The 26,162-nt window shown below is 39.1% G+C and overlaps 1 protein-coding gene across 2 annotated transcripts; it reads left to right on the forward strand.

Moving 5' to 3' along the window:
* Positions 1 to 678: 678 nt before the first annotated feature.
* ehd3 (EH-domain containing 3) lies at positions 679 to 21,887 on the forward strand. 2 transcript variants are annotated; one of them, XM_061746413.1, is made up of 9 exons: positions 679 to 1,817; positions 5,888 to 6,064; positions 6,685 to 6,782; positions 11,262 to 11,309; positions 13,155 to 13,296; positions 13,388 to 13,487; positions 15,126 to 15,296; positions 18,468 to 18,632; positions 18,722 to 21,887. In XM_061746413.1, exons 1-9 carry the CDS (start codon positions 1,591 to 1,593, stop codon positions 19,247 to 19,249), a joined length of 1,656 nt encoding a protein of 551 aa, XP_061602397.1. In that variant the 5' UTR covers positions 679 to 1,590; the 3' UTR covers positions 19,250 to 21,887. The 2 variants fall into 2 exon arrangements, with proteins under 2 accessions (XP_061602397.1, XP_061602398.1); XM_061746414.1 differs by lacking the exon at positions 11,262 to 11,309.
* Positions 21,888 to 26,162: the final 4,275 nt, after the last annotated feature.

Below are 26,162 nucleotides of genomic sequence, written 5' to 3' on the forward strand. Positions count from 1 at the left end.
TATATATAATATATTATAATATTTCCTGTTTCTTATTTTGTTGTCTTTGCATGTGTTTACCTTTACGGAGCTGCTGCCTAATCTCATTGTACCAGTATAATGATAACAAAGGCTTTCTATTCTATTCAATTCTATTCTATTATATTCTATTCTATTGTATTCTATTCTATTCTATTCTATTCTATTCTATTCTATTCTATTCTATTCTATTCTATTCTATTCTATTCTATCAATATCATTCACTGCAACGTGCAATATGTAAATACCCATCTGTAAATATCTGTCTCTTATTTTTTATATACCAGTATTTCTTATTTTTTATTTTTGTTCTTATTATAATTATTGTATATACCAGTTTACTGTTTATAGTGTGTCATACTGATATTATTACTGTGTTATTACTATTTCTATTGATGCCTCTTGTTCTTGCACTATCCCCTTTGCTGCTGTAAACTGCAAATTTCCCCTCCGTGGGACTATTAAAGGATTATCTTATCTTATCTTATCTTATCTTATCTTATCTTATCTTATCTTATTCTTCAAAGCTCAACGTTTCAGAATGCTCGTTCCGGGGACGGGGGCGGCTTCACGAAGGTGTCCCTTTTTCAACGTTACACCGCCCTCAGCGCCGCTCCCGCATCACTGGGCGTGAGCGCGCCCGGGCACTTCCGGCGGAGTCGGGTTTCCTCAGACTCGGCATTTAAATCGAGCTGCAAGACATCAGCTGCTGCCACATTCACCCCTGCGCTGTCACAGAAAGTAACCTTTAGCTCCAGGCGAACAATCCGCTCTTATTTTGCGACTCGAGAAAAAACGACATTAATAATTGTCGACCCTGGACAGGTTCGGGTTTGTTGTTTTTTGATTGGGAGAGGCTGAACAATAACGCGTTTACATTGTCAGTGGCTGCAGCTCGGTGCGTCGTCCCCTGGATTCCTGCAGCAGCTCTTATCTTGGACGATATTGAATATTATTGGTAACGGGATGTTATCACCGAGCAGGAATATTTAGTGTTTTTCTTGATTGAATCATATTGCACACACTGAATGCAGTGTTTTGCTGCTGTAGTACAAGTGGCCTTGACTTGACTTGGCTAGACAGATGGACTCAAGGATGAGAGTGCGCATGAATGGTCCGATTTGATTTCTGCAAAATAGATTTAACGGGTTTGTTTCATTTTATTTTTTCAAATGAATGTGTGCACGTAGTATATAGTAACTACGGTCTAGTAATAACGTCAGACATTATCATAATCAAAACACCTAGTCACCCATCCAGAGCTGTAGTATAGAGGCATTTAATTTACTAAGACTCTTGTAGCATAAACAAATCAAGATAAAACATATATTTGCAAGATAACCAGCAGGAAAATAAAATAGAATAACAAATTATCTTAGCTTAATCTAATCTCTTTGCCATTTAAGTTTGAACCTAAGGGAACAGTCGGATTTCCTCAGGACATAACAAATTAAATTTTCAGGTCAATAAAGACAGATAAAGCTGACACAGTTAGGTTTGATCAAATTTAATTTTTGACCCTTAACATCTATTATTGGCTTAACTGGTCCAATCGACAAGCAACCAGTGACAATGTTCAGCTGGCTTGGAACCGATGACAGAAGGAAGAAGGAGCCAGAGGTCTTTCAGACGGTCAGCGATGGGCTGAAGAAACTCTACAAAACCAAGCTCCTGCCACTGGAAGAGAGCTACAAGTTTCACGAGTTCCACTCTCCGGCCCTGGAGGATGCTGACTTTGACAACAAGCCCATGGTCCTACTGGTGGGACAATACTCCACTGGCAAGACGAGCTTCATACGGTAAGATGTTTGCTGGAGAAAGCTGAATACACAGATGCAAATCACACTTAAAACAAATGGGACAGGAGCCGCCTGAAAGGTAAAAAGGGAGAGGCTGACACACCCAAAAAAGACTTCTCCTGCAGTTTCGACAAGAGTGTGGAAAAGGAGTTTATGATTACAAATAGAATTGCTGTTAAATGCAAACAGAATAGAAAATCAGTCAAAACAGGATGATGAAAACTTTAAAAACAAAACAATTCATCATCCTAAATGAGTAACAACTCCCCTGCAAACTTTATTGAGTCAAGAAGTTTATTTGACAGACACCACCACACGCCCCAGCACATAAAAGTGTCACATGTGGAGCCATCCCTGCATGGCACGGCAGCCCTCCCTCGTGCACATACTATGTGCAGTATGGAGACATATACATGTAAATCACTTCGTATATGTTTTTTGCTCCACCTGGGATGAAGTTTATGAACTCGTGACATTTTGCAGTTGATTCTGGGAGATATACATGTCATTTTGAGACAGTAAAATTGTTTATTTTTGAATTTGAATCCAAGATACGATATTGACAGTCTCTTGTCGTTTGTAGCCCCTGAGAAAACCACGAGTAGTTTAAGTCACAGTTGGGCAACATGACTAGGAACTCTGTGTCGGAGCTCATGCAAAGCTGTCATGCCCTGAGGTGGAGGAAGTCATTAGTGCCATGTAGTTTTTATGACCTCCTGGTTCCTTTTAATGAAGGACTATTCAAATATTGAGTTTTTTGTTTGAACTGCCTATTCTTCAAAGTCCTGGTAAAACAACAATTCAATAATTTTTACAATTACAGTTTACTTGGTCTGGTTTTTCTTCCCTTTTATACCAACACTGATTTATCTATTGTCAGTCTGGTTTTGTTGCATTGACATATTAATAGAAAGATTTGCTTTACCTACCTGTAAATGACCTAGCTTGCAAGTCAACTAAACTGTTGTTTATTTATAGCCACTTTGACAAGAGCAGCAATAGCACAGCGTGCACAAACACAGACAGTTGAGTTAAAACACATGTTTATCTCACCACTGTGTGTTTTTAACAAACCAATTGAGCTGGAGTATCTCTGGACTCAGTGTGTGTGTTTGTGTCATGGCCAGAAATGTTTGCAGCTGGGTGCTGAGCCCCCTTTTTGAGCCGCAGGGTTGCTGCTAATGTCTTTGTTGCCTCACACACACACACACACACACACACTTGCCGAGAGAGCAGTCAGTAATTTGCACATTAGGCCTTTGAAAGCCAGAGAGAGGATGCTGTTAGTGACTTCCTGATGTAAGACATGCAGACATCCCTGCTCTCTCCTCCTCCCTCTCCCTCTCTTTGGCCGATGACAACACCCTGAGTCGGCAGCTTGACCCCACACCACCAGGAATGTAACAGTGAGATGCAGAATGTACAAAACGCTTAGTAACTCTCGGCTGCAGCATCTCTCTCATTTCATAACACAGACGCTCACTCTTGCGGTCTGAAGGACGTAACTGAGTGGCCCGGTTTAGTTTTTCCTAATCTCACCTTGAATACAGAGACATTTCTTGTTCTGCATAGTCAGCAGATTACCCTCAGATGTGTTGTTCTTTCCAGGTGACTAAACGCATATCATTGCACAAATCGGATGCCATAATAGGAATTTGTCCTCAAATGGTTTCAATTTCATAAAAGAGTTTACACACATGTAGTGTGTGTATGATAGCCAGATTACTATCCTGTACATGTAAAATAGTTGTGCATATGGATTGCACAACCTCATTATAGGAGAGGAGGGTTCACCCGCACAGACATGTGCATAGAGATGGCTCTACCAGGCACTACTGGCTCCTCTGGTTGAGGTGTGTGTTTGTGCAGACAGTTTGTAAGGGAACCATCCTTAGAGTACATCTGGTAGCCTTAAAAAGTAAAAAAATTGCACATCTAAACTTAATTTTCAAATGTTGAACCCTTTTAGTTGTAAATCTCTTGCAAACGTCTCCTTTTATGATCCGCCTTGACAAGGATTGCGGTAGAAACTCACCAATCTTCATTAGCAACACGTGGATTCAACTTGTCATCCCTGAAATTTATGAGATGTGAGTTAGCAGTGTTGCCAAACAAATGCTGTCAAAACCTGAAAGTTGTGTTTTACAGCACAACAACCCCCAAATACAGTACAAAAACCTGAATACATTTACAAAATAAACATGCCCTGCCCCCAACCTTTTTTTTCCTACTTTACGTGGTTTTGACTTTCTATAAAGAAAAAAAGCCTCTGGTAAAGTCATGTACGGGTATTAAACTTTTCTTCTCATTCTCTGTTCCCAGCATAGTTGGAGAGGCGATAACCTCACCCAGTTGTCCCTTCAGTCCAATTCATATATTCTGTGTTTGGTCAGGGACTGTCAGGAACGTCTACATGTTGCCCTGGGCAAAGCCCCGCTTAGTGCCCCACTCCCTTTCCCACTCCCTTTCCCACTCCTTCCACCCAACGCTGCAGGGAGTTGCACTGTTTTCAGCTGTCGCTTGTGCGTGCATGTCCAATGAACAAGGATTATAACATGGTTATAGTGGTGAAATGGAGATGGTGATCTTTTCCAACACTGAACTTGGACGCAGAGTTTGGTTTTGAAAATGCAGTGTGCATGTAGCCTTTTGCACTCTACAATCAATATATTCATCATCTGTGTGGGTGCCTGCTTCTTTCTTTAATTCACAAAATATCAGTACAAGAATATAAGTGAGGTGTGTTTTTGTGCGCTTGTGCCACCCTGTCATGATCCTGTCCTGAGAGGCTGAAGCTCTGAGAGGAAAGTTCACTAGCCCATGTTTTCAAACTTATGTAGCCTGAAAACTTAGAGGAATAGTTTAGGATCTTGAGAAATTTACTTGGTAATGGTGGAGCCACAGATTGAACAATTTAGCCTTCAGTGATGTACAAATCAATATAAGACCACATCAAATGAGTTCCCAAAGTCCAGTCAGTTTTATGTATCAAAGGCATTGTTATAGATAACGTCTCAAGAGTCTTTACAATCTCAACAGCTTTTGGGAGTTTTGAGAATGTGGCTTCCTCTGGATGATAACATTCTCCCAGTAAACATTTTAAAGTATAACACAGAGGACAATGTTCCCCAATCCTGGTCCTTGAGGGCCATTGCCCTGTATATTTTAGATGTTTCCCTGCTCTAACGTGCCTGAATCCAATGCCGTGGCTCCAAGGATCTGGACCGGGGAACACTGACTGAGGACTAGAATCTATCGGAGGGTGTTTTTCAGATGAAAAAGAAACCGATGACAGGAAGAGTTGGTCCAAAACAAAAGAAAACAATCAACGGTTTAGACAAATATATTCTTAACAATGTATCACTGGACTCAAAAATTCTGCTTTTAAATCTTTATACATAAATTAAGATGCATTTTTAATAGATTATTTGGGTAAACATGACACATTTTAAAATGATAATGTTAATTTTTTTCAATATCCCAAATTATTCTTTGATCAGTTATTGTTGAGTCGCTTGACAAAAATAAAAGTTTAGTGCCATTGATCCCATTTTACTGACAAGAAAATCCTCCAGCTTGGTCTCACTATTCCCCTTCAGAAAGCACTTTCTTCTTTCATGTGGGCTGCTGAAAGCTTAATTCTGCTTACTTTGGAGCTGAAATAAGCAGCTGCAGCCTAATCTTTGTTCCAGCAACATCTAACTCAAAGCAGACCTGTTTTCTGATACTTTTTTAATTGAATTTCACCATCCAGCACCATTTCCTTTACATAAAATTCCATCTTAAAATTAGAGTCTACAGATTTAATGGGCCACGTTTGTGCTACTGCTGCAGATAAATGCGGGGACTCCATCTGCTGTTAGGAATGATGTAAAACTACGATCTTTATATACTCATGCATTGCGTGGCACTAAGAAATTGCTCTTAAACGTGCATTTGTTTCATAATGTCTCCTCAGGCGGCACCATTGATCTTTATCCCTGGCAGCATCTAGAAAAGAAAACATTTTGCGTGGTTGATTTAATTCGCTGATCTTGTTTTGACACCTTTTCCTCTTATCTCACCTACAGCTACCTGTTGGAGCAGGATTTCCCTGGAATGAGGATCGGCCCTGAGCCCACCACAGATTCTTTCATTGCAGTGATGCACGGTGACACAGAAGGAGTCATCCCTGGAAATGCTTTGGTGGTTGACCCCAAGAAGCCCTTCAGAAAGCTGAACGCATTTGGAAACGCTTTCCTCAATAGGTAGAAGCTCAAAACGCATGCATGCATTGATAAAACGATGGCTGAAATGCACTAAAGGCAGATGTTGGTACTGCAGAGTAGAGATTAGATCTGATACCAAGGTGAAGTTTGTAAATATTAAGGGAAAGCCTCGGTATGGCAGAGGGAGAAGAAAGAACAAAGAGAGTATGAGTGAGAATCCACACCACAGCTCCACATTCCTGCGTGATTGAATTTCCCTCCGCTCACTGGTCAGGCTTTTCTCTCTTAATGGAGAGAGAGAGTTAGCCAGAAAGTTGTCTTTGCATAGTCATCCTGCTCAAAAAATAGGAAGCAGCCAGAAAGTCTTTACTCTGGTGTCGGAGTCCTCATTGTGAGGAGCCTCCAGACCTGAAGGGGAGACAGACGAGATGTTTACTGTCAGCGGGGATTAGAGGGATCGCAGTGAGGATGACCGCTAACCTGTTCATATTTATTCAGCTGGAGAATCACAGGGAGAATCCCTGAGAACAGATAGATGGAGAGGAGAGGGGAGACGGGGTAAGGGAGGTAGAGGTCCGGTGAGGGACGATGTTTGTTATTTGAACATTTTACACTTCTGTCCTGATAGTTTCTATCTCCTCTCTCGTGTGTGTGTGTAGGTTCGTGTGTGCCCAGCTTCCTAACCCTGTGCTGGAAAGCATCAGTGTTATTGACACACCAGGGATTCTCTCTGGAGAGAAACAGAGAATCAGTCGAGGTAAGATACACACTCGTGACTGACGCTTTTATTTTCCTCTGTTTATGTTGCTATGTGTGTATGTGTGCAAGAGATAGTGAGAGAGAGAGAGAGAGAGAGAGAGACTGTGTTGGGTCAATAGACCCATTCAGCTACAACCCCCCCCCGTTCCACTGAACTTTGAAACACAATGTCAGCATTTCCTTTGGACTTGTGTTTGTGTGTGTTTATTTTAGGTTTTGCTATCAGGGGGATTATGCTTCATTCATTTCAAAGAGCAGGAAACAGTGACAAAAAAAATGAGCAATGGATCTGATCTCTAGCAAACACTTAACTGCATTTCTGCACCATATATTTCTTAAATATGAAATATATGCTCACCCTTTGATTTCAACAGAGTCAACAGAGCTGCATTAGAAAGATGATTTCTGCAGCATCCGTGCATCTCATATCCCTTTCTATTGGCTTTTGTGTCTGTCGTCACTTTGGATTGGCCAATGAGGACAAAAAGGCCTTAATTACATGGAGAAAAAAAAACATTCCGCAGGTTTTTAGCTTTAGAGAATGCAGTATATGTTGGAACAACTATTCTTTGACTTATTACCAAACATAACACAATATGAGAACCTTGAAACCATCTGAGGCACTAATCTCACATTTATCTGACAGTTAGTTGTGCAAAGACAAGACCTCAACATGATTTCATATAGTTTTTCACCAGAAAGAACTATGTACAAAGTTCTTTGACAAGTGTCCCTTCTAATATAATTTTCATATACATCATGTCACTTCTCATTGATTCATTTATTTCAATGTTGACAATTAAGGTTAGTTCTCAATAAAAAATAAAAGGCTGCCCTTTTAGAAATACTGTTAAGAATTCAAAGTAGAAACTCGCTGCGACAAATATTAACTCACCTGTTCTCTGACGCAAAGACATTTTGTCTAGTTTGAAACAGAATTGTGTATGTGATAAACGTCATCAAATCGTTAAAAGATGATAGTGAACTTTTTTGCAGCAATGGCACACCTGCATTGTTGCTTTATAGGGAAGACAATTCCTGGAGGTGTACAAAAAAAATGAAGTGAGACTTTGCAAAGATGCAAAATGATAAAAAGAGGTTGTATTAACCAGCGGCTTGCCAAAAACTTGTCAAGGCACAGTTGCAACCAAGTAATATGCCATACTGCCTAAGACTATACACCAATTACACAAACAAACTTTGAAAAATGGATGGCCAAGCAATTCAGGCTTTACAAGTTTTTGTCACCATCTTTACACCAACATTTGAGCAACATCAGGATCCAAACCGTTACTTACCTTTCAACACATTAGTTCACTATTAAGTACTAAGCACTGATATTGAACATGATAGATGTTAGGAGCACAGTCTTTGATCCGATGAGCTCAATATAGGTGTATTTGGATCAGATAAGAGCCAGCTTGTATCATGTAAACTTGGTTAAAGAAGTGAAGGCATGGAGGTGTGGGTTTGATAATATAGGTTAGAATGGGTGCAAAAGATAGTGAGGAGGTGACATTTATATCCGCACCATTAAAGTTGCTAGTTTTTCCCAAGTTATGGTTGACAGAGCACAATATAACCTTGCAGAGGAGGAATATTCAAGCCCCAAAAAATAAAAAACAAAGAAGAAGAAAACTATAATCAAAAATTGTAGCCTGATATGAATAAGGAATACATTCCTTTTGGGGTGTTTAATAGAGTCAGGGGAAGGAAGACGATGCTTCCAGCAAAGAGAAGATGTCCAAAATAAAAGTCGTCTTTGGAAAGCAGTGGAGTATCTTGACAGAAATATGTGCTCTAGTGCTGTCATCCTTGCTGAGTAGGATTAAAATCTGTCTTCACAAAACAATGATCTTCTTTCCATGTTATTCTTTGTTTAAGATTTGTAGTCCAACTCTTACAGCGGAATTCACTTCATTCAAATAAATAAAAAGAAAAGTTAAAGCTATTATAAACATTCTGGTAGAAAGGGAAAGATTGAGCATTGGACGCAGATCCAGCAGCAAAAAGCTGAAAAACTTTCCCACAAGGTGACTTGTGGGTGGCATGGCTCCCGTTCTCGGAGCTGTGCAGCTGCGTTGCCATACCAACCACCAACACAGACCGGGATACTACATTTACTATGTTAATTCAATGGATAACTTGCCTTTCTTTGCTTGATTCTCTCCAGTCTTTTGTTTGAAAGGCCAGTGGTCATTTTTCACTGCTTTGGTTAACTATTTGAAGAGAGAAATATTGACTGCCATCATAATGATTCATTGAATACATCAATTGCAGTATTAATAATGATGTGGTAAAGGTGCTTTGTCAAATAATAATTGTGCCCATTTCTGGCCCTGTAAATGTACAATTGTAGGACTGAACTCAACAAGGTTGTTGTTTTTGTTAGTTTGACTGTGAGGTCATTTATAATGCACAAATAAAATTCTAATACACACTGTGCCTCATGTCAGCATTGATATTTTTCATGATAAGTGAGTCATGATTTGACTCCTACAGGGATTAGTCTTGTATCCATGTCATGATTTTAGGGCTATATTTCATATTCCTGTCAGTAACTGTTTGGTTGAGTGTTCTCATGTCCATAAGTCCTGGTTATTGAGTTCAGAATGTTGCTTCATGTGAGGGGTGTGTCTGTTTGATTTGGACTTTCTTCAGAGGTCGTATGTGGACAACTGTTTTGTGATTAGTGTAGCTGTGTGCAGTTTTCCAGCTGAGAAGCGACTGAGACAGTGTTAATAAACCATGATAGCAGGTAGGGCTGGGGATCGATTCAAATATCAAGAATCGATTCGATTCCGATTCTTAAGATTCAGAATCGATTATCACTATCCGATTCGATCCGATATTGATTTGGGTTACTGTTAATAAAAGTGTTTTTTCAGCTGTTGCATGAATTATATGACTGTGTAGTTATGCAACATATTAATACTAGTATTATATTAAGATTCAACAGCAAGTATTGCAGCTAATGATGCTGTAAGGACCAATCACCTCCCAGAATGCTGATAGAACTGCTTTCAGAAACATTGTGTGGTGCAGAATTACCAAACAGATCCAGGGCAGCAAACAGAGGACGAAAGAAATCGCTTTTATTTTTTCCCCATTTATGAGAATTTGGTTTTTAACATTTATGCAAATGTAACCCCAAGACATTATATAAAGCAAAGAAATATAGACAATGTATGCAATTATTTTTTTTTTTTTTTTTAAATATTTTTATCCCGGTTTTTTTCCCATTTTTACCACCCCGTGCTCCTACCTACTGACAGTCCTGGGCATTGCCATCCTCTACCAACCCCGGGAGGGCCCTGCACTGAGCTCAGGTCTCCTCCTTAACCTGAGGAGTGAGCAGGCCGCATCTTTTCACCAGACAGGGTGGGGTTTCTCCGGCCGAACGTAGCGCGTGGAAGGATCACGTTATTCCGGCCGGATCCTCCCCACCCCATCTGGCGCCCCGGTTGGCCAGAGGGGGCATGTATAGCCCAGGACTGTGTGCATGTTTTTGTGAGGGTAGCTCACACTAGCTACCCAGGGGAACACGGGGAGAACATACAAACTCCACACAGAAAGATCCTTTCGCCAACCCCACCCATGGTGTGGGCACTGAAGTCATGGGGGAACTAACACGCACCTCAGCACCCACAGCGTCCCCCGGCGGGAATCGAACCCAGGACCTTCTTGCTGTGAGACCGCTGCACTACCAGCTGCGCCACCGTGCCCCCAAATGTATGCAATTATAACTGAAAACTTTAATGTTTTCATACCTTTAAACACATTTAAAGGCAAAAACATGGCACCAGTTATTCTCGTTTCCAACAAAATATTCCTTTTTTGGGCATAAACAAAAAAGTACCAAAAGTTGTAATGTAATGATGAAAATTTTTTTTTTTTTTTTTTTTTTAAATCGATCTTTAGACATATGAATCGATTTTTAGGAATTAATATGAGAATCGATATAAAATCGGAGAATCGACTTTTTCAACACAGGCCTAATAGCAGGATCAGAGATGCTGTTTCTGTGGCAGTGGTTGTTTTAAAACACACTTAAGTCAGCTTTTTTTTATCCTCCCTCACATAAATGTGTTCTCACACCAAAGTTTTTTTTTTTTTTTTTAAGATTTGTGACTCTAGTGGCCTATATTTGAAGTGTAAACAGGAACGGGGTAGAGAGAGAATGGGGATGACATGCAGCAAAGAGCTGCTGGCCGGGACTCGAACCTGCGACTGCTGCAGGAGGATAGTAGCCTCAGTACATGGGCAGCTTGCTTTAACCACTGTGCCACCCGGCGGGCCTCTTTTCATCAAAGTTGTTCCGTTTATTCCTTTTGTTAACATATGCCATTTGCTTGTTTTGTTTTTTTCTATCACATTGTTTTTTCTACCATCACTTTTTTCCACCCTGTTCCAGTCTGTTCATCTGTTTATTTAAATCAGTGTTTACATTTGTGTGTGTGTGTGTGTCTCTGTCCAGACAAGGAGTTGTCAGGTTATAGCTGCCTACGTAGATGTCCTTATGGAGGTATTGTAGATTATCCAGTAGATCTGGATATTATCCAGCTGCAAAAATGCTAAAAGAGAACTGATATCTTGATTTTGGAGTGTTTATGAGTTGTAACATGTTCTTCACCAGTCTTTTCACATGGCTTTGGAAAAACTCGTTATCATCCAGATTATTTTTTCTTTGTTTGTTTTTTATAGTCTTGTCAAAGGCTTAACACAGAAATGTATTTTGATGTCATTCCATTTCCATTTGTCCATATTCTGCATGGATTCACATCATTATCATCACAACAAAAGTTTACACTCCTTACCAGGTTCTTTTAACCCTGGGACGTTCCTTTAAGTTTGATAAGCCAATAAAATGGCACAATTATACGTTTTTCATGCTGCTCAGAATAAAACATATTGTACCTTCTGGGAAGTAATGATTGAGATTAAAGTTTAAGCATACTTTACGCTGCCACTGTGTGAGAAGTCCACTCGCTGAAGAACAATCTACAACAATTCAGAACCTCGAGGTATCTGCTGTATATGTTAACATGTTTTCATTTTCTGAAGTGTGTCTTCTTTCAGCTCTATTTATGCAGGTCCTAAAAGCATTTTAATCCAATTTCTGTATTTTACATACTTATCATTAGCACTGCTAATGTGCTCACATCCCAGTGAGAAATAAAATGCAATCCTTAGTTGGTGAATTCATATTGTTTTCTTTTTCTGGTTAGTAATTCTTCTTAAAGCAATTTAAGATTTAAGTAAACATTATTTTGTTACCGGAGTGTGTTAAACATTCAAAGCCCCTGTAGATAATAAACTAATCCTGTGGTGGGTGGAGCAGCAGTGCAGTAAGCATGTAAAAAGAGGATTTTTTTTTGTCATTGCTATGTATTTAAAACCAGATTTGATACATGTGGGGAGAAAGCATACGCAAATCCTTTATATTTAGTCTGTAATTTGAAGGGAGAAGGTGTTTCATAAACATAGCTTTAAAAAAATCCACTTGTATCCTTGATTTAACATGAATTTAACACCTACTACCAACTGACACGATGCATCCTGGCTGTTATCAGTTAACAATAAGAATTAATTACATAACTAACTGACTTCAAATTGACCATATGTCCTTGAGTGCTGATTGGAAATGTCAGCTGACTAATCCTTCGTTCCACCTCTTGTTCTTTGTTCTCCTCTCATATCCTGTGGAATTCCTCCAGGTAAGCGTGAGCCTTGTCCTTGAGTGGGAGGAAAAAGTCAAAGGAGTCAGTGGAACTCTGACCGACAAACCCACTGGCTCATCCGTTTCATGTGCATGAAGACATCGTGCACTCATAACCTCTAAGTCTAAGCTGCTCATTTAGGATGCCACACACCCAAACCGGAGCAAAGAAGAGAAAACAAAATACAAAACAATCCACGGTTTGAAATTTCATGTAGTTATTTAGTCCTAAAAAGCCACTTTGTTGGATCTTGGCAGCAACGTCTTCATGAATAAACACACATTCTTTTCTCTCAACATGTTGCAGTACGGGCTTCATTCCCTCTCTGTACTCTGTGACCTGCAGCAGTATCTCTGGGGAATATTGCTTCATCACTGCTTGACGTTCCCCCTCCTTAAATTGTATTTTGTGTATCGTCAGAAAGAAAACCCCACTGTGCTGATCCGGCCCTAAGAAGTCCTATGAATGTACTCGATCTGTAATCACACTTGGCCTGACCTCCAGTTTCTGTAAATGCTGTATTGACAGTATTACGGGATGAGATTGAAGGACAGGGAGATGAAAGCTGTATAACTATTTACATTAACTTTATTTCTCGCATCTGCTGTTTTCCCCTCCACTCCTCCTCCTCTTCCATCCCTTCCTCGCAGGCTATGACTTTGCGGCTGTCCTGGAGTGGTTTGCAGAGCGAGTGGACAGGATCATATTACTTTTCGATGCCCACAAACTCGACATCTCTGATGAGTTCTCTGACGTGATAAAGGCTCTGAAGAACCACGAAGACAAGATCAGGTACTGAGCAGTGCTTCATGATCAAAACATTTATGTGCATCAGTGTTCACGCGCCGTTAACATGAGCGGCCTGTTTGCCGTTTTTCTCCAGAGTTGTGCTGAACAAGGCCGACCAGATAGAGACGCAGCAGCTGATGAGAGTTTATGGTGCCTTGATGTGGTCGCTGGGGAAAATTGTCAACACTCCTGAGGTACAGCAAAGTACAGACATGGGCAAAGTTTTTGTAGTAAACATGCATATGGATTAGGGCTGCGTATCGATTCAAATGTCAAGAATCGATTCGATTCCGATTCTTAATATTCAGAATCGATTATCATGATTCGATTCGATCCGATTCGATATTGATTTGGCTTAGTGTTATTTAAAATGTTTTTTGAGCTGTTGCCTGAATTATATGACTGTAAAATAACTAGTGAAATAATAATTTCACAATAATTATTGTGAAATAACTAAGAAATAAATAACTCAAACAGGCCTTTCAATATCCATTTAAAGTGCAAAAAAGAAAGAAATTGCAACAGTTCATGCAGTAAACAAATAATTTTAGCTTATCTAATTTATTCTGTCACCACGCACACATATTGCCATGAATCATCTGGCATTTTTCAGAAGTGTCATGACAAACTGTGTGTCCGACTACTGGGATTAAAGTTCACCTGGCGAAAATGATGGAGAGAAAAAAATAAATGAATAAATAAAAATCCATCTTTAGACATAAGAATCGATTTTTAGGAATTAATATGAGAATCGATTTAGAAGAAAACACTTTTAGACGTAGTGGCATGGATAGCAAATACGTATCCATTGTAAGTACCCATTTAAGGAATTACATATCAGGATCATTTACTTGGGAGGGCAGCACGGTGGCTTAGTGGTTAGCACTGTTGCCTCACAGCAAAAAGGTTCCTAGTTTGACTCCCGGGCCTGGCGGGGGTCTTTCTGTGTGGAGTTTGCATGTTCTCCCCGTGGTTGCGTGGGTTCCCTCTGGGTACTCGCATGCATATTAGGTTAATTGATGATTCTAAATTGCCCGTAGGTGTGAGTGTGAGTGTGCCTGGTTGTCTGTTTGTATATGTGGCCCTGCGATGGACTGGTGACCTGTCCAGGGTGAACCCCTACCTCTCGCCTGTAACAAGCTGGGATAGACTCCAGCAGACCCCCGTGCTCTGCAAAGGATAAAGCGGGTATAGAAATGGGATGGATGGATCTTTCACTTGTTCGCATCCATTTTAAAATACTGGTGCTAACTTTCAGAGCTTTGCATAGCCAAACACCACAATACATCGCTGACCTCCTCCTACCTTATGCGCCAAATCGGGCTCTTAGATCAGCACACCAACCGTTACTGTCTGTCCCTCAAACTCATTATAAATCCAGAGGTGACTGTGCTTTTCAAGCTGTTGCGCCAAAATTATGGAATGTTCTCCCTTCACAACTGCGTTCTCTAGACTCATGTGAAGGCTTTATGAAGCAGCTGAAAACGTTTTTATTCAGACAGGCTTTTGGTTGACCGTTCATTTATTGTGTCTCTGCGTTGCTGATAAGTTTTTAATTGTGCGTTGCGACTATGTTTTTAACATGCCAGCCCAGTGCTGTTTTCTGTACCTTGTTAATTTTATCTAGGTTTTTATATATATGTATACTATTGGTATCTTTTCTTTTTAATCTCTTTTAATTTGTGTGCCTTCTTTTAATGTAAAGCACTTTGTGATTTTATATCTGTGAAAGGTGCTATATAAATAAACTTTACTTACTTATGTATTTACTTGTTCTGATGAAGTAATGTAATTTTGTTCTGGTCTAAACCTCTTCCCCATCTCGCCGACAGGTGATCCGCGTCTACATAGGTTCATTTTGGTCACATCCGCTGTTGATTCCTGACAACAGGAAGTTGTTTGAAGCAGAGGAACAGGACTTGTTTAAGGATATTCAGTCCTTACCGAGAAACGCAGCACTGCGAAAACTCAACGATCTGATCAAGAGGGCAAGACTAGCCAAGGTAAGGCACACCTGCATACAATGGAGAGGTTTTCTGCATCGTAGGAGTTTTTAAGTTGTAAAGAGCCTAAAATGTTGAACTTATCTGTAACAGTTTATGTATTACAGATGCTAAATAATGTCTAATAATGTTTGAGCACCAGCTGTGTTAAAAAAAAGTATCCTCAGCACTTGTTTCCTGTTTATTTTCTCTTGTCATCGGTACGGCTATTAACCTTGACAGAAAAGCTTATCACTGTCAAATAACCAATAGTGGAGGACAAATGTCATCATTCTACTCTGAGTGAATTATAGCCCACTTCCTCTCTGGATGGGAAGTAGGAGAGGTGACAGTCTCCCTCCCTGTCATAGTTTTAGGAAATGTAGAGGATGTACACGTGCACACCGTGCACACATTTATTATGAAACTTGGAGTTGAGAGAAGTTTTCCTGTTTGACAGCTGATATGATGGGCGTTTCAAGGACACGAGGTGGATGCAGGGGATCAACACAGCAACAAAGCTAATCTGGATTTCCTACACTTTTTTCAATGTCGATTTTCTTAGTTCTTTTTTTTTGGCAACTTTTTAAAACAAGTAAAATAGTCCAGGAAAAACAAACTTGCATAAACACTTGGTTTATGTGTAATATTAAAAAGAGGGTGGTTTGGCGGATGACTAATGTAGTTGGAGGAATGTGAAGTTTCCCAAGACTCCGTGGTTGCAACAACAAGATGCATATGATGTGATGTTTTAGATATTTGTCAAACAAAATCAAGGCACGGTAATCAAAACAATGAGGACTAAAAACCGTAGCAATGAAAACAAAGTGCAGATAAGTGGATCTTGGTTATTCTTTGGCTTATTTTAAGCTTATGTTTGATATATTCTCTCTCTTTTTTTAAAAATGTATTATTTTAATTTTCCCTCGTTTAAAGTCTGATTAGGCATTTTCCCACTATCGAGCCAGGATGCTCTAAGGCAGGGGTGTCAAACTCATTTTGCCTGGCGGGCCGGATTCGACCAGTTTTTTTCTCGCGGGCCGCACGCTCAAAATAACAAAAACGGTGCAGAAAATGTTTTTTAATTCTTTTTTTTTTACTATTGTTATCTAATCCAATATCAGTTTAGTTAATTTTAAAGGAAATATGCACGTTGTTTACACTGTAAAATATATTTCTTCAGGATACTTTTAATATCATTTTACAAAGATAAACAGAAACAAGTATGTTTTTTTTATATTTCGCTTTTTTATAGGAAATGTAATTAAAAGCAAAATCTTTATTACATCCGAGAGTGTTTCTTTGTGATTTAGAGATTTTTCCAGTACAATTAAGTGTATTTATTTTTAAAAATTGGCGCGGATATTTACACCAGTGTGCCGAAAAAGTAAGCACTTCTTTTTTAACTGTTTAACTTTGTCACTATCCTGGTATTCAAAACTGAAATTCTCCGTAGTAGTCAGTTAATAAAAATAAATGACCGTCTACAAAGAAATAAAATTCTAGAAAACTAAAAAAATTTTGAAAACTGCTCTATTTGTGGAATAACGATGGATTTGTAGAAGAAATATATTATCGGATATGCTGCGATTCATGGCAATTATTTATGCCTTCCTTTTTAGTAAATTAACATTTCGTTTTTTTGCGTTGGAAACTTCTCGCGGGCCGCATGAAAACCTCTCTCGGGCCGCGTGTGGCCCGCGGGCCGCACATTTGACACCCCTGCTCTAAGGCTTAAATGTACTAATCGCTCCTAGCCTCTATTCACATGCAGAAAAATAATTTCTTTCCCCCCACTGGCAAGCTGATAGCGCCGTTGTGCTGCACCTCTGACCTGCCCCTAAGGTTACGTTGTGGTGGAAAACATCACAGTGCCCATTTCAGATGGGATGTGTCTGGTCCTTAATGGGTGAAAAAACTGAACCAAGTCACTCAGTGAAACAGACCATTCACTTTTTAGTTCAGGGGAGCTCAGTTGTGAGGCTGAACGAACAGGATAATTTCTCTGCAGACAAATGGCTTTGGTGCATCAGCATCCCTGTGTCCACTAGACTAAAAGCTATTGTAGGTGGAGGATTGGATTTCACGCAAGTTCCAAAGTCACAAATACAAACGCAGATCTTCCAGTACCCTCACTGTCAGACTTTCTCAGATAACTCAAAATGAAATATGTAGGCTGGCCCGTAATGCAAGAAAGCAAAGAGTCTTGTTGTAACAGCTGCTTCAGGATCAGTGCTGCATTCAGTTGCAACCGTATCTGTGGCAAATGTAGCAACGCAAGCCTATCATGAACAAAATGAATAGAGCCAGAAAATAAACCAGGGAGAAGCTGAATTGTAATACCCTCCTACCTTGACACCACCTCCAGCACCAGTCAACCCTGCTTGGCTGCTCGAAAAAGTAAGAGGAGCAATCAGGAGTCAGGGCGGCCTGAATTGGCTCTGCTGGCAGCTGGACTGACTCAGCCTCAGTGTGTCTGCAGGTTACCCAAAGTAGATTTGTAAATAAAAGACATAAACCTTGTTACTTTGTGCGAGAGGTAGTAGGGCTGGGCGATATATCGAGATTTTAATATATATCAATATATTTTCAAACGCGATATGGTACGAGACAATATCGTTTATAGCGATTATTAAAAAAAAAAAAAAAAAAATTAATGATTTTGATATAGCTTATTTTGTGACAAATTGACTTGAATGTTTTATTTGAGATTTGCACAAATGTTTTGTTATTTGCACAACTGTCAACCTCAGTGGAAAAGTCTGCCTGTTACTGTCTACATTGTATTAATTGCACAGTGTATTTTATGCAGGAAAGGGATATTTGTTTTATTTTATTCAAGAAGCATTTTTATTCTATATATGCAGGCAGTTTATTTTTATTTCATTTGTTTTATACATTTTGATATTGTGCAGACCTCTGTTAATAAAACCTGTGTGACATTTGGCACGAGGCTTTGTATTAAAACTGACTGTTTTTTTAAGGGTTTGCCTCAGAAAAAAATGAAGCTAACAGAGATGCTATGCTCTAATGCTTTGGGGGAAACCCCAATTATGGTACAGAAAAAATATCGATATATATCGAGTATCGCCATTCAGCTAGAAAATATCGAGATATGACTTTTGGTCCATATCGCCCAGCCCTATGAGGTAGCTGATGACCACATGTGCATCTTTTACTTTCCATTTATAGGTCCACGCCTACATCATCAGCTCGCTGAAGAAGGAGATGCCTGCTGTGTTTGGGAAAGACAACAAGAAAAAAGAGCTGATCGCCAGTCTGGGAGACATTTACAAACGCATAGAAAGGGAACATCAGATATCTCCAGGGGATTTTCCTAATCTGAAGAAGATGCAGGTAAACTCGTAAAAAAAGTAAAGAGTGGTCGATTCATGGATGGAGTTGAGATGAAAATACTGATTTTCTTGGTGGTTTTTGTCGTCCAGGATCAGCTTCAAGCTCAGGATCTCACCAAATTCCAACCTCTGAAACATAAACTCTTGGAGGCGGTCGACGACATGCTGGCCAACGACATCGCTGGCCTAATGGTCCTGGTTCGCCAAGAGGAAAACCTGAGGCCCAACTCCGCGGTAAAGGGTGGTGCCTTTGATGGCACGTTGGATGGCCCGTTCGGACACGGGTATGGCGAAGGAGCCTGCGAAGGCATCGATGACGCCGAGTGGGTTGTTGTCCGTGATAAACCTGCTTACGATGAGATTTTCTATACGCTGTCCCCTGTCAATGGAAAAGTAACAGGTGCCAATGCTAAGAAGGAGATGGTGAAGTCAAAACTGCCAAACACAGTGCTGGGAAAGATTTGGAAGCTGGCAGATATTGATAAGGATGGAATGCTTGATGATGAGGAGTTTGCGTTGGCCAATCACCTGATAAAGGTGAAACTGGAGGGACATGAACTGCCATCGGAGCTGCCCGGACACCTGGTGCCTCCTTCCAAGAGGAAAATACCTGAATAAATGAAAGATTAGCCCAAGTTCTGGACCTAAAATCTGTAAGTAGTACATTTTTGAACAAAACTGGATATTTCCATCACCCATTCCTGCTTTTTCTGTCATCCCCATAGCTGCAGTCTTACAGTATTTCAAACAAATACCTGAGACAAAGGTGAGCGTAGTTTTCAGAATAGGACAGATGTTAAAGATGTGATTATAGCTAATAGGTAATCAATAAAACCAAGAAACACTGGAATATAGAAAAATACTTCTTGATTTAAACTACTGGAGCAAAAAAAAAAGGCAATGTGAAATCAAAATGGATGAGAAAGAAAGAAAATGAAAATGTTTATCTCTATTAAAACTAACAATTATAAATTATTTTATTGTAAGTGTATAAATTAATGAAGTAAATCCAATTTGAAGTAGAGATAAGAGCTCTCGGACCGAAGGTCCTGTCTTATTTCTGGCCTCTTGGCACAGCTGAGCAGTCTGGCCTTTTTTTAGGGTGACATATTGAACAAGTATGAAGATTTCCTGGAAGGGCTCTTAAGAAAACACAAACAAGTGTGGAAAAAACACACTCAAATAGCATTTTTCTTTTAATGGGGGTTCAAACCAGTAAGTTTTGAAAGAAAAGGTCCAAGATGTGAGTCACTGTGATTCGCATTTATGTGTGGATTGGAGTTCACGATTAACGTCTGATTAACTGTAGCATCTGGATTGACCTCTTGCATCGAAAAATCTTTCACTGGAGGAAAAAGGAAAGATGGATGTGTTGTCTATTTTGATTTATAGACATTTCAGAAACTCATTTACCACACACTGTGACTTTAAGACTACAAACCGTGTTATGGGTATTGCTTGGACACAGACTTTGAATGTCAAATGTGCAGATCCTCATGTTCCTGTGCTGATGCACTCTGGCTATTATACTGTATGTACGCATTTGAAGACATGTATCAGTGTTATTATTTGTAACATGTATGTAGTCACTTGTACTCATTAAACAAGCTACTGATGCGGGAATATTCCAGGGGGCTAGTAATAGAGGATTGCTCAGTAAATATCATCTGAAAGTTATCTAGTATAGACTAACATGATTGTCTTGAGACTAAATGAACAGCTGTTTGCTTATTTTTTGGTTGTGCATCATTATAATTCAGGAAACGTTCCTTTTTATTTTTTTAAAGCCACGATATGTAGCAGTACCACTCCTAACGGGCATGCCAGAAAGTACACGTGTTAGCTCCTGGCATAAGACACAGCAAAGCTCACCTGGAATATTGCAGTACAAAGGCTGCTGAAGTCTGGATTTTTGCTTGGAAACTTGGGCAAGATCCATGTCGATCAAGTTAGGTCCAAGTTGAATTGATGTCTCAGTAAGCAGAAGAGTTTTAAATCTAAATCGGATTTATTAATCAAGACGATGTTAAAAAAAGGAAAATCGGAAAATCGATTTTCCTTTTTTGCAGCTGGCTGCATTACAGACAGAGCTCGTCTAGTCATCTTTGTTTGGTCAAGAAAATTGTAAATGTTGTCACTTTACTAAATTCAAGGAGGATTTACAGTATCTTTAATTGCACTTCATTCCCAATAGGGAAATTTGTTTGCTATTTTTCTTTAAAAATAAAGATAAAATATTTGAAACAATTTATTCCATTGTCTTTTGTAGTTCTACTAAAAATCGAAATTGAAAATCGGGTTTTCAGATTAAAAAAAAATCGGGATTTTATTTTTGTCCAAAATCGCCCAGCCCTAATGGAAAGTATAGACCAAAATTACATTTTGGCTTTGTAAATAATAATTTCAAACAATGAGCAGATAGTTAAATACCTCATACGCTGTTTCTTCTCATTCGTTTTCTGCTGACCAAACCAAACAAACTAAAAACATGTCGACATTGTTGACTTCTGACTTGAACTTGACAACAGCATCACCAGAAATGCCGACTCTTTAGCAGTTTCGTCAGCATCTCTTTTGCCAACATGTGCCCCCATGTGGTCAGAGGTGGTGTTGCTTCATAGAGTGGCTTTAAATTTTAGACACGTAATGAACATAATTCCTCTTTTACACTATTTTTTGACAGGTTAGTTTAGCTTTTATGCCAGTATGTTAGAACAAATACTTCTAACCTGATTTAAGCATGAGATTTAAAAACTCTTCCACCTGAAATTTGTGGCAAAAATTTGTCAAGCGTGTGATTTATGAGGAGGTCGGCGTGGAACCCACAGAAGTGAAATATTTCCAGTTCATGGCCATCTTGTTCTCTTCTTTGTGTGTTTCTATGCTGTTGCTGTGAATCTAATGTACATGTGAAGACTGATTGCATTCCATAAATACAGATTAGGAAACATCAACGTCATCCCACGTGCTGTGCACATTACTTGCTCATGTTTGATTAAAAACCTGGCAGACAATTGAAATGTGAAGATGCTTTTTTTTTCTTCTTTTTTTTAATGTGGATTGGCGAACGAAATTGTAATGTGCAAGTTGTTTACACATGCTCACAGATTACAACATGAACTTAGTGAACCCAATGAGTTGAGACACTGGCATTTTGTCTATTTTTTGAGCTGGTGATGCATCACTCAAATCTGTTCTCCTTTGGTTTTCTGTCAACGGGACGAGTCCAAAGTGTAATAAAATTCATATATTCAAGTCTCGATGTGTTGTCCTTTTCTTTGCTGAGGATGCTAAATCACCCTTTCCCCAAAGAAACACACCTAAATACTCTGTACAAGCCTTAACCTGGCAAAATAAGCAACAAAAACTGTTCAATGTACATGATAGCAGACAAGGCAAATGTTGCATGTGAGTAATATTGTATGATATGGGAAATGGAATTCCTACATGTTGTTGCTTAAGGGCCTCCTTCTTATCTTGGTCTTGGTTTTGGGAGGTTTTCTTTCTATGTTCTTTCTATGATTATTGCTTCTCAAACTACAGCAGGAATGTGCGGGTCCAGCTGCCTTTGCAAATACGAAGAGTCTCAAACATTGACCATAACTTCAAATAAGCTACAGATGGCAGGAGAAAGAGCATGTGATTCCTGATATTTGGTATCATCTAGGGACTTCAGCATATATGCATGTGTGCAAGGCAGGAAGTCGACGCATCGTCCCTTCGCGCTGTGATTTACTGACTTTATAAAGCCCAAAAATACACAAACACAGACCACATACGGGGAAGATGCAGCCGTCTCTTCCGTCACACAGGACGTTCTGTCCTTTACCCGCCATTTCCTGTCCGTCCCACTTTGACCCCGCTCATCTGTCTCTCTCATGAACACACATGCATCCTCCATAGGACAGTGATGTCACAATTACTGAATTAGTTATAATTCAGAGCAGAGGTGTCAAAAGTATTCACATTCATTACTCAGGTAGAAGTATAGATACTAGAGTTTAAAAATACTCCTGTAGAAGTTAAAGTATCAACTCAAGTTTTTTACTCAAGTAAAAGTATAAAAGTATTGGTTTCAAAACTACTTTAAGTATAAAAGTAAAAGTAATGTAAGGGGGAAAAAAGCCATTAAGGACAAAAGCCATTGAAAATGAATGCATCTTAGTATAATGCAAATATATTAAAGAACCATATATGTGTACTATTGAGCATTAACATGTGTTTCAGAGAGCAGGAGATATGATGACTAGTTTCCTATTGTAATGGTGCAAAAAGTCAAACTTCAGAGGCATGTTATCATTTATCCTAACCTTTATTGGAATGTACATCCAAGTTTAGTTGCAGGAATCTGAGGGAACGGATGTAAGAACAAAACTGGACAAGAACATCTGAAACAACCACAACCAAATTCACTCTATCCTGATGGAGCAATTTAACTGGATAGTTTTTTTTAAAGGCCGAAATAAAATAGTGTAACGAGGCTGTTTTTAAAATGTAAGGAGTAAAAAGATAATTGCGTGAAAATGTAAGGAGTAAAAGTAAAAAGTAAAAAAAGTAAAAAAAAGTAAAAGAGTATAGATAGTATAGATAATCAAAATGTCTACTTAAGTAAGATAACAAAGTATTTGTACTTTGTTACTTGACACCTCTGATTCAGAGGAGTTTAGCCGAACATGAACACAAGTGTGAAACAAATTATGGGAAATAAAAAACAGTATCCTCACTGTAAACACGACACACTAACACTTTATCGCCATAATTAACAGTTATTAGAGAATTGGAGGGAACCATGTTTCAACGACACGTATGAATGAATGCGTCCAAAGTGCACAGCAAAATATAATTTCTGAGAAAGTAAAAAAAAACGTTGTTTCAAGAAAACTTGAAGACTATTTCAGACTGTTTTGAAGGTTTTAAGAATTATAGTCAAGAAGATTTTCTTACCCCACCAGGAAAGACATTTTTGCTTAAAAAAAAGACAATTTTGACTCGATGTATGAAGGATTAGGTTTATTTCTAGAGGGACCGTTTTTGCATTGTGGTCATTTTGAGGAACTAACCCTTGATAAGATAGCTAAAATTAACTAATGAATAGGAACAAACTAACTTTTCCAAGACTATTTCAAGCTGTCTTCTTCCTTGAAAGGTCTTTCCAGGAAATTCAAGAACACTATGGCAGGATGATGGAGCGAGGTTGATGATTATCTAGTGAGACACATGCGGGTACTGAGATCATAAAACACCAGTGACAGATCAAATGTGTTTTAGCTGCTGTTTTATCTTTTCAGCAGGAAAACACATGCATATCTCCAACCGGTGTGTCAGTTGTACTCTGCGTGGAGCGTCTGTTGACAGGAAGGTATGAACAGGAGTATGTGTGGGTGTACGTTTTTGTTATTGATACAGTGTTATGTGCAGAAACACACTCGAGGACACTGTACAGCTAGCTGCTCGGAGATCTGGAATTTCAGCGCGTTGTGAGGGGAGTATGCCATCTCCATCTCAGACACATCGCTATCATAATGGCTGCAGGCATTATAACACAATCACATTAGAAATGCTGAGGGGGAACAAAAACATCTTCAGCTGTACAACCACTTTCTAAACTCTATGGGTCTGTTGCAGCAGATCTGGCTCACTTGAAATGAACAAAGATGTTATTAACCAGCTGACTCAGTGGATTTCAGTGACCATGTTATACGTTAGGATGTGTGCACTTACATGGACAAAATCCAAAGAAAGTTTCTTTTTTTACAGTTACACTTTATTAAATGTATGCAGAGGTGTCAAGTAACAAAGTACAAATACTTCGTTACCTTACTTAAGTAGACATTTTGGTTATCTATACTTCACTGGAGTAATTATTTTTCAGACGACTTTTTACTTTTACTCCTTACATTTTCACACAATTATTTGTACTTTTTACTCCTTACATTTTAAAAACAGCCTCGTTACTCTATTTCATTTCGGCCTTTAAAAATAAACTATCCAGTTAAATTGCTCCATCCGGATAGAGTGAATTTGGTTGTGGTTGTTTCAGATGTTCTTGTCCAGTTTTGTTCTTACATCCGTTCCCTCAGATTCCTGCAACTAAACTTGGATGTAAATTCCAATAAAGGTTAGGATAAATGATAACATGAACATGAAGTTTGACTTTTATCACCATAACAATACTTATAGGCAACTAGTCATCATATCTCCTGCTCTCTGAAACACATGTTAATGCTCAATAGTACACATATATGGTTCTTTAATATATTTGCATTATACTAAGATGCATTCATTTTCAATGGCTTTTGTCCTTAATGGCTTTTTCCCCCTTACATTACTTTTACTTTTATACTTTAAGTAGTTTTGAAACCAGTACTTTTATACTTTAACTTGAGTAAAAAACTTGAGTTGATACTTCAACTTCTACAGGAGTATTTTTAAACTCTAGTATCTATACTTCTACCTGGGTAATGAATGTGAATACTTTTGACACCTCTGATCCCTCGTAGGCGTACACTCGGGCTTCATTATTCTTATCATATTACTTCATAGTCCACAGATGTCTCCCATGTGGGCCGTAAATGAGCATCTACAGCTGTTTTGAAACACACTTCCATTTCAGTTTTCCAGCGCATGTGCAGTTGGTGGCCTTCTAGTGTGTGCATGCCACCACACCATAAAAAACAAACTGGGGGGTCATGCAAGCTGTAGGAAACGCAGATGTTCGTGCAGAGCTTTGTGTACATCACATAAACTGTATTTGATGGACGAGGGATGATTAGGGGCCAGAGCACAGTGGCCAGCTGTGGCGTGTGACATTTTTAAAGCACTCCCACACTGGTTTCACGTGAGACACCGGATGATTATGTCCTTTTTTTTTATTGGGCTCCCACTGCATATAATGAAACTAATTTTAGTAAATACTAAGCCAAATATGTTTCCCACATACATGGTATGCTAGTTTCATGTCTAACATGCATCATGGTTAGAGGCTTTTTGTCTCTTCGTTTGTACTTTGGTTTTTGCTCATGTGTTTGTGGCTTTATTTATGCGTTTTTTTCCCCCCTTTGGTCTAAGACGTATGTATCTGTTTATGGTTTATCCAACGGGTTACATCTGGCTTGATTGTCTGACGTGATCCTGAAAGTATTGAAAACACCAGTTTTTCAACTGACAACTGCAGTCAGATGTGTTCCGTATAAACGATGCCTTTTGGCTCCAAAAGACAGTCAATCTCCATTAACTGTCACTTTACGACATCAAGAGCCTGGTGCACGAAACACTTTTTTTTTTTTTTTTGTTGTTTTGTTTTTCTCAATAGCTAGAAAAATCTATGCATAGTAGGGGGTGCGTTTTTGTTTAAGTGACACCTGAATCACACTCTGTGTTGCTCATGGCTAGCTTATGAGCAACTTAGAGTCAATTTAAATATGTTTATATTGCCATGTACATATATTAAAACCATGTTATAAAATACTTACTTTGATTGCCTCCCTTCTCCTAAGTAACTAAAGTAGCTTAGCAGTTAGCACAGGGTTGC

Source organism: Cololabis saira, chromosome 18 (genome assembly GCF_033807715.1).
Source record: "Cololabis saira isolate AMF1-May2022 chromosome 18, fColSai1.1, whole genome shotgun sequence".
NCBI classification, from domain to species: Eukaryota; Metazoa; Chordata; class Actinopteri; order Beloniformes; family Belonidae; genus Cololabis; species Cololabis saira.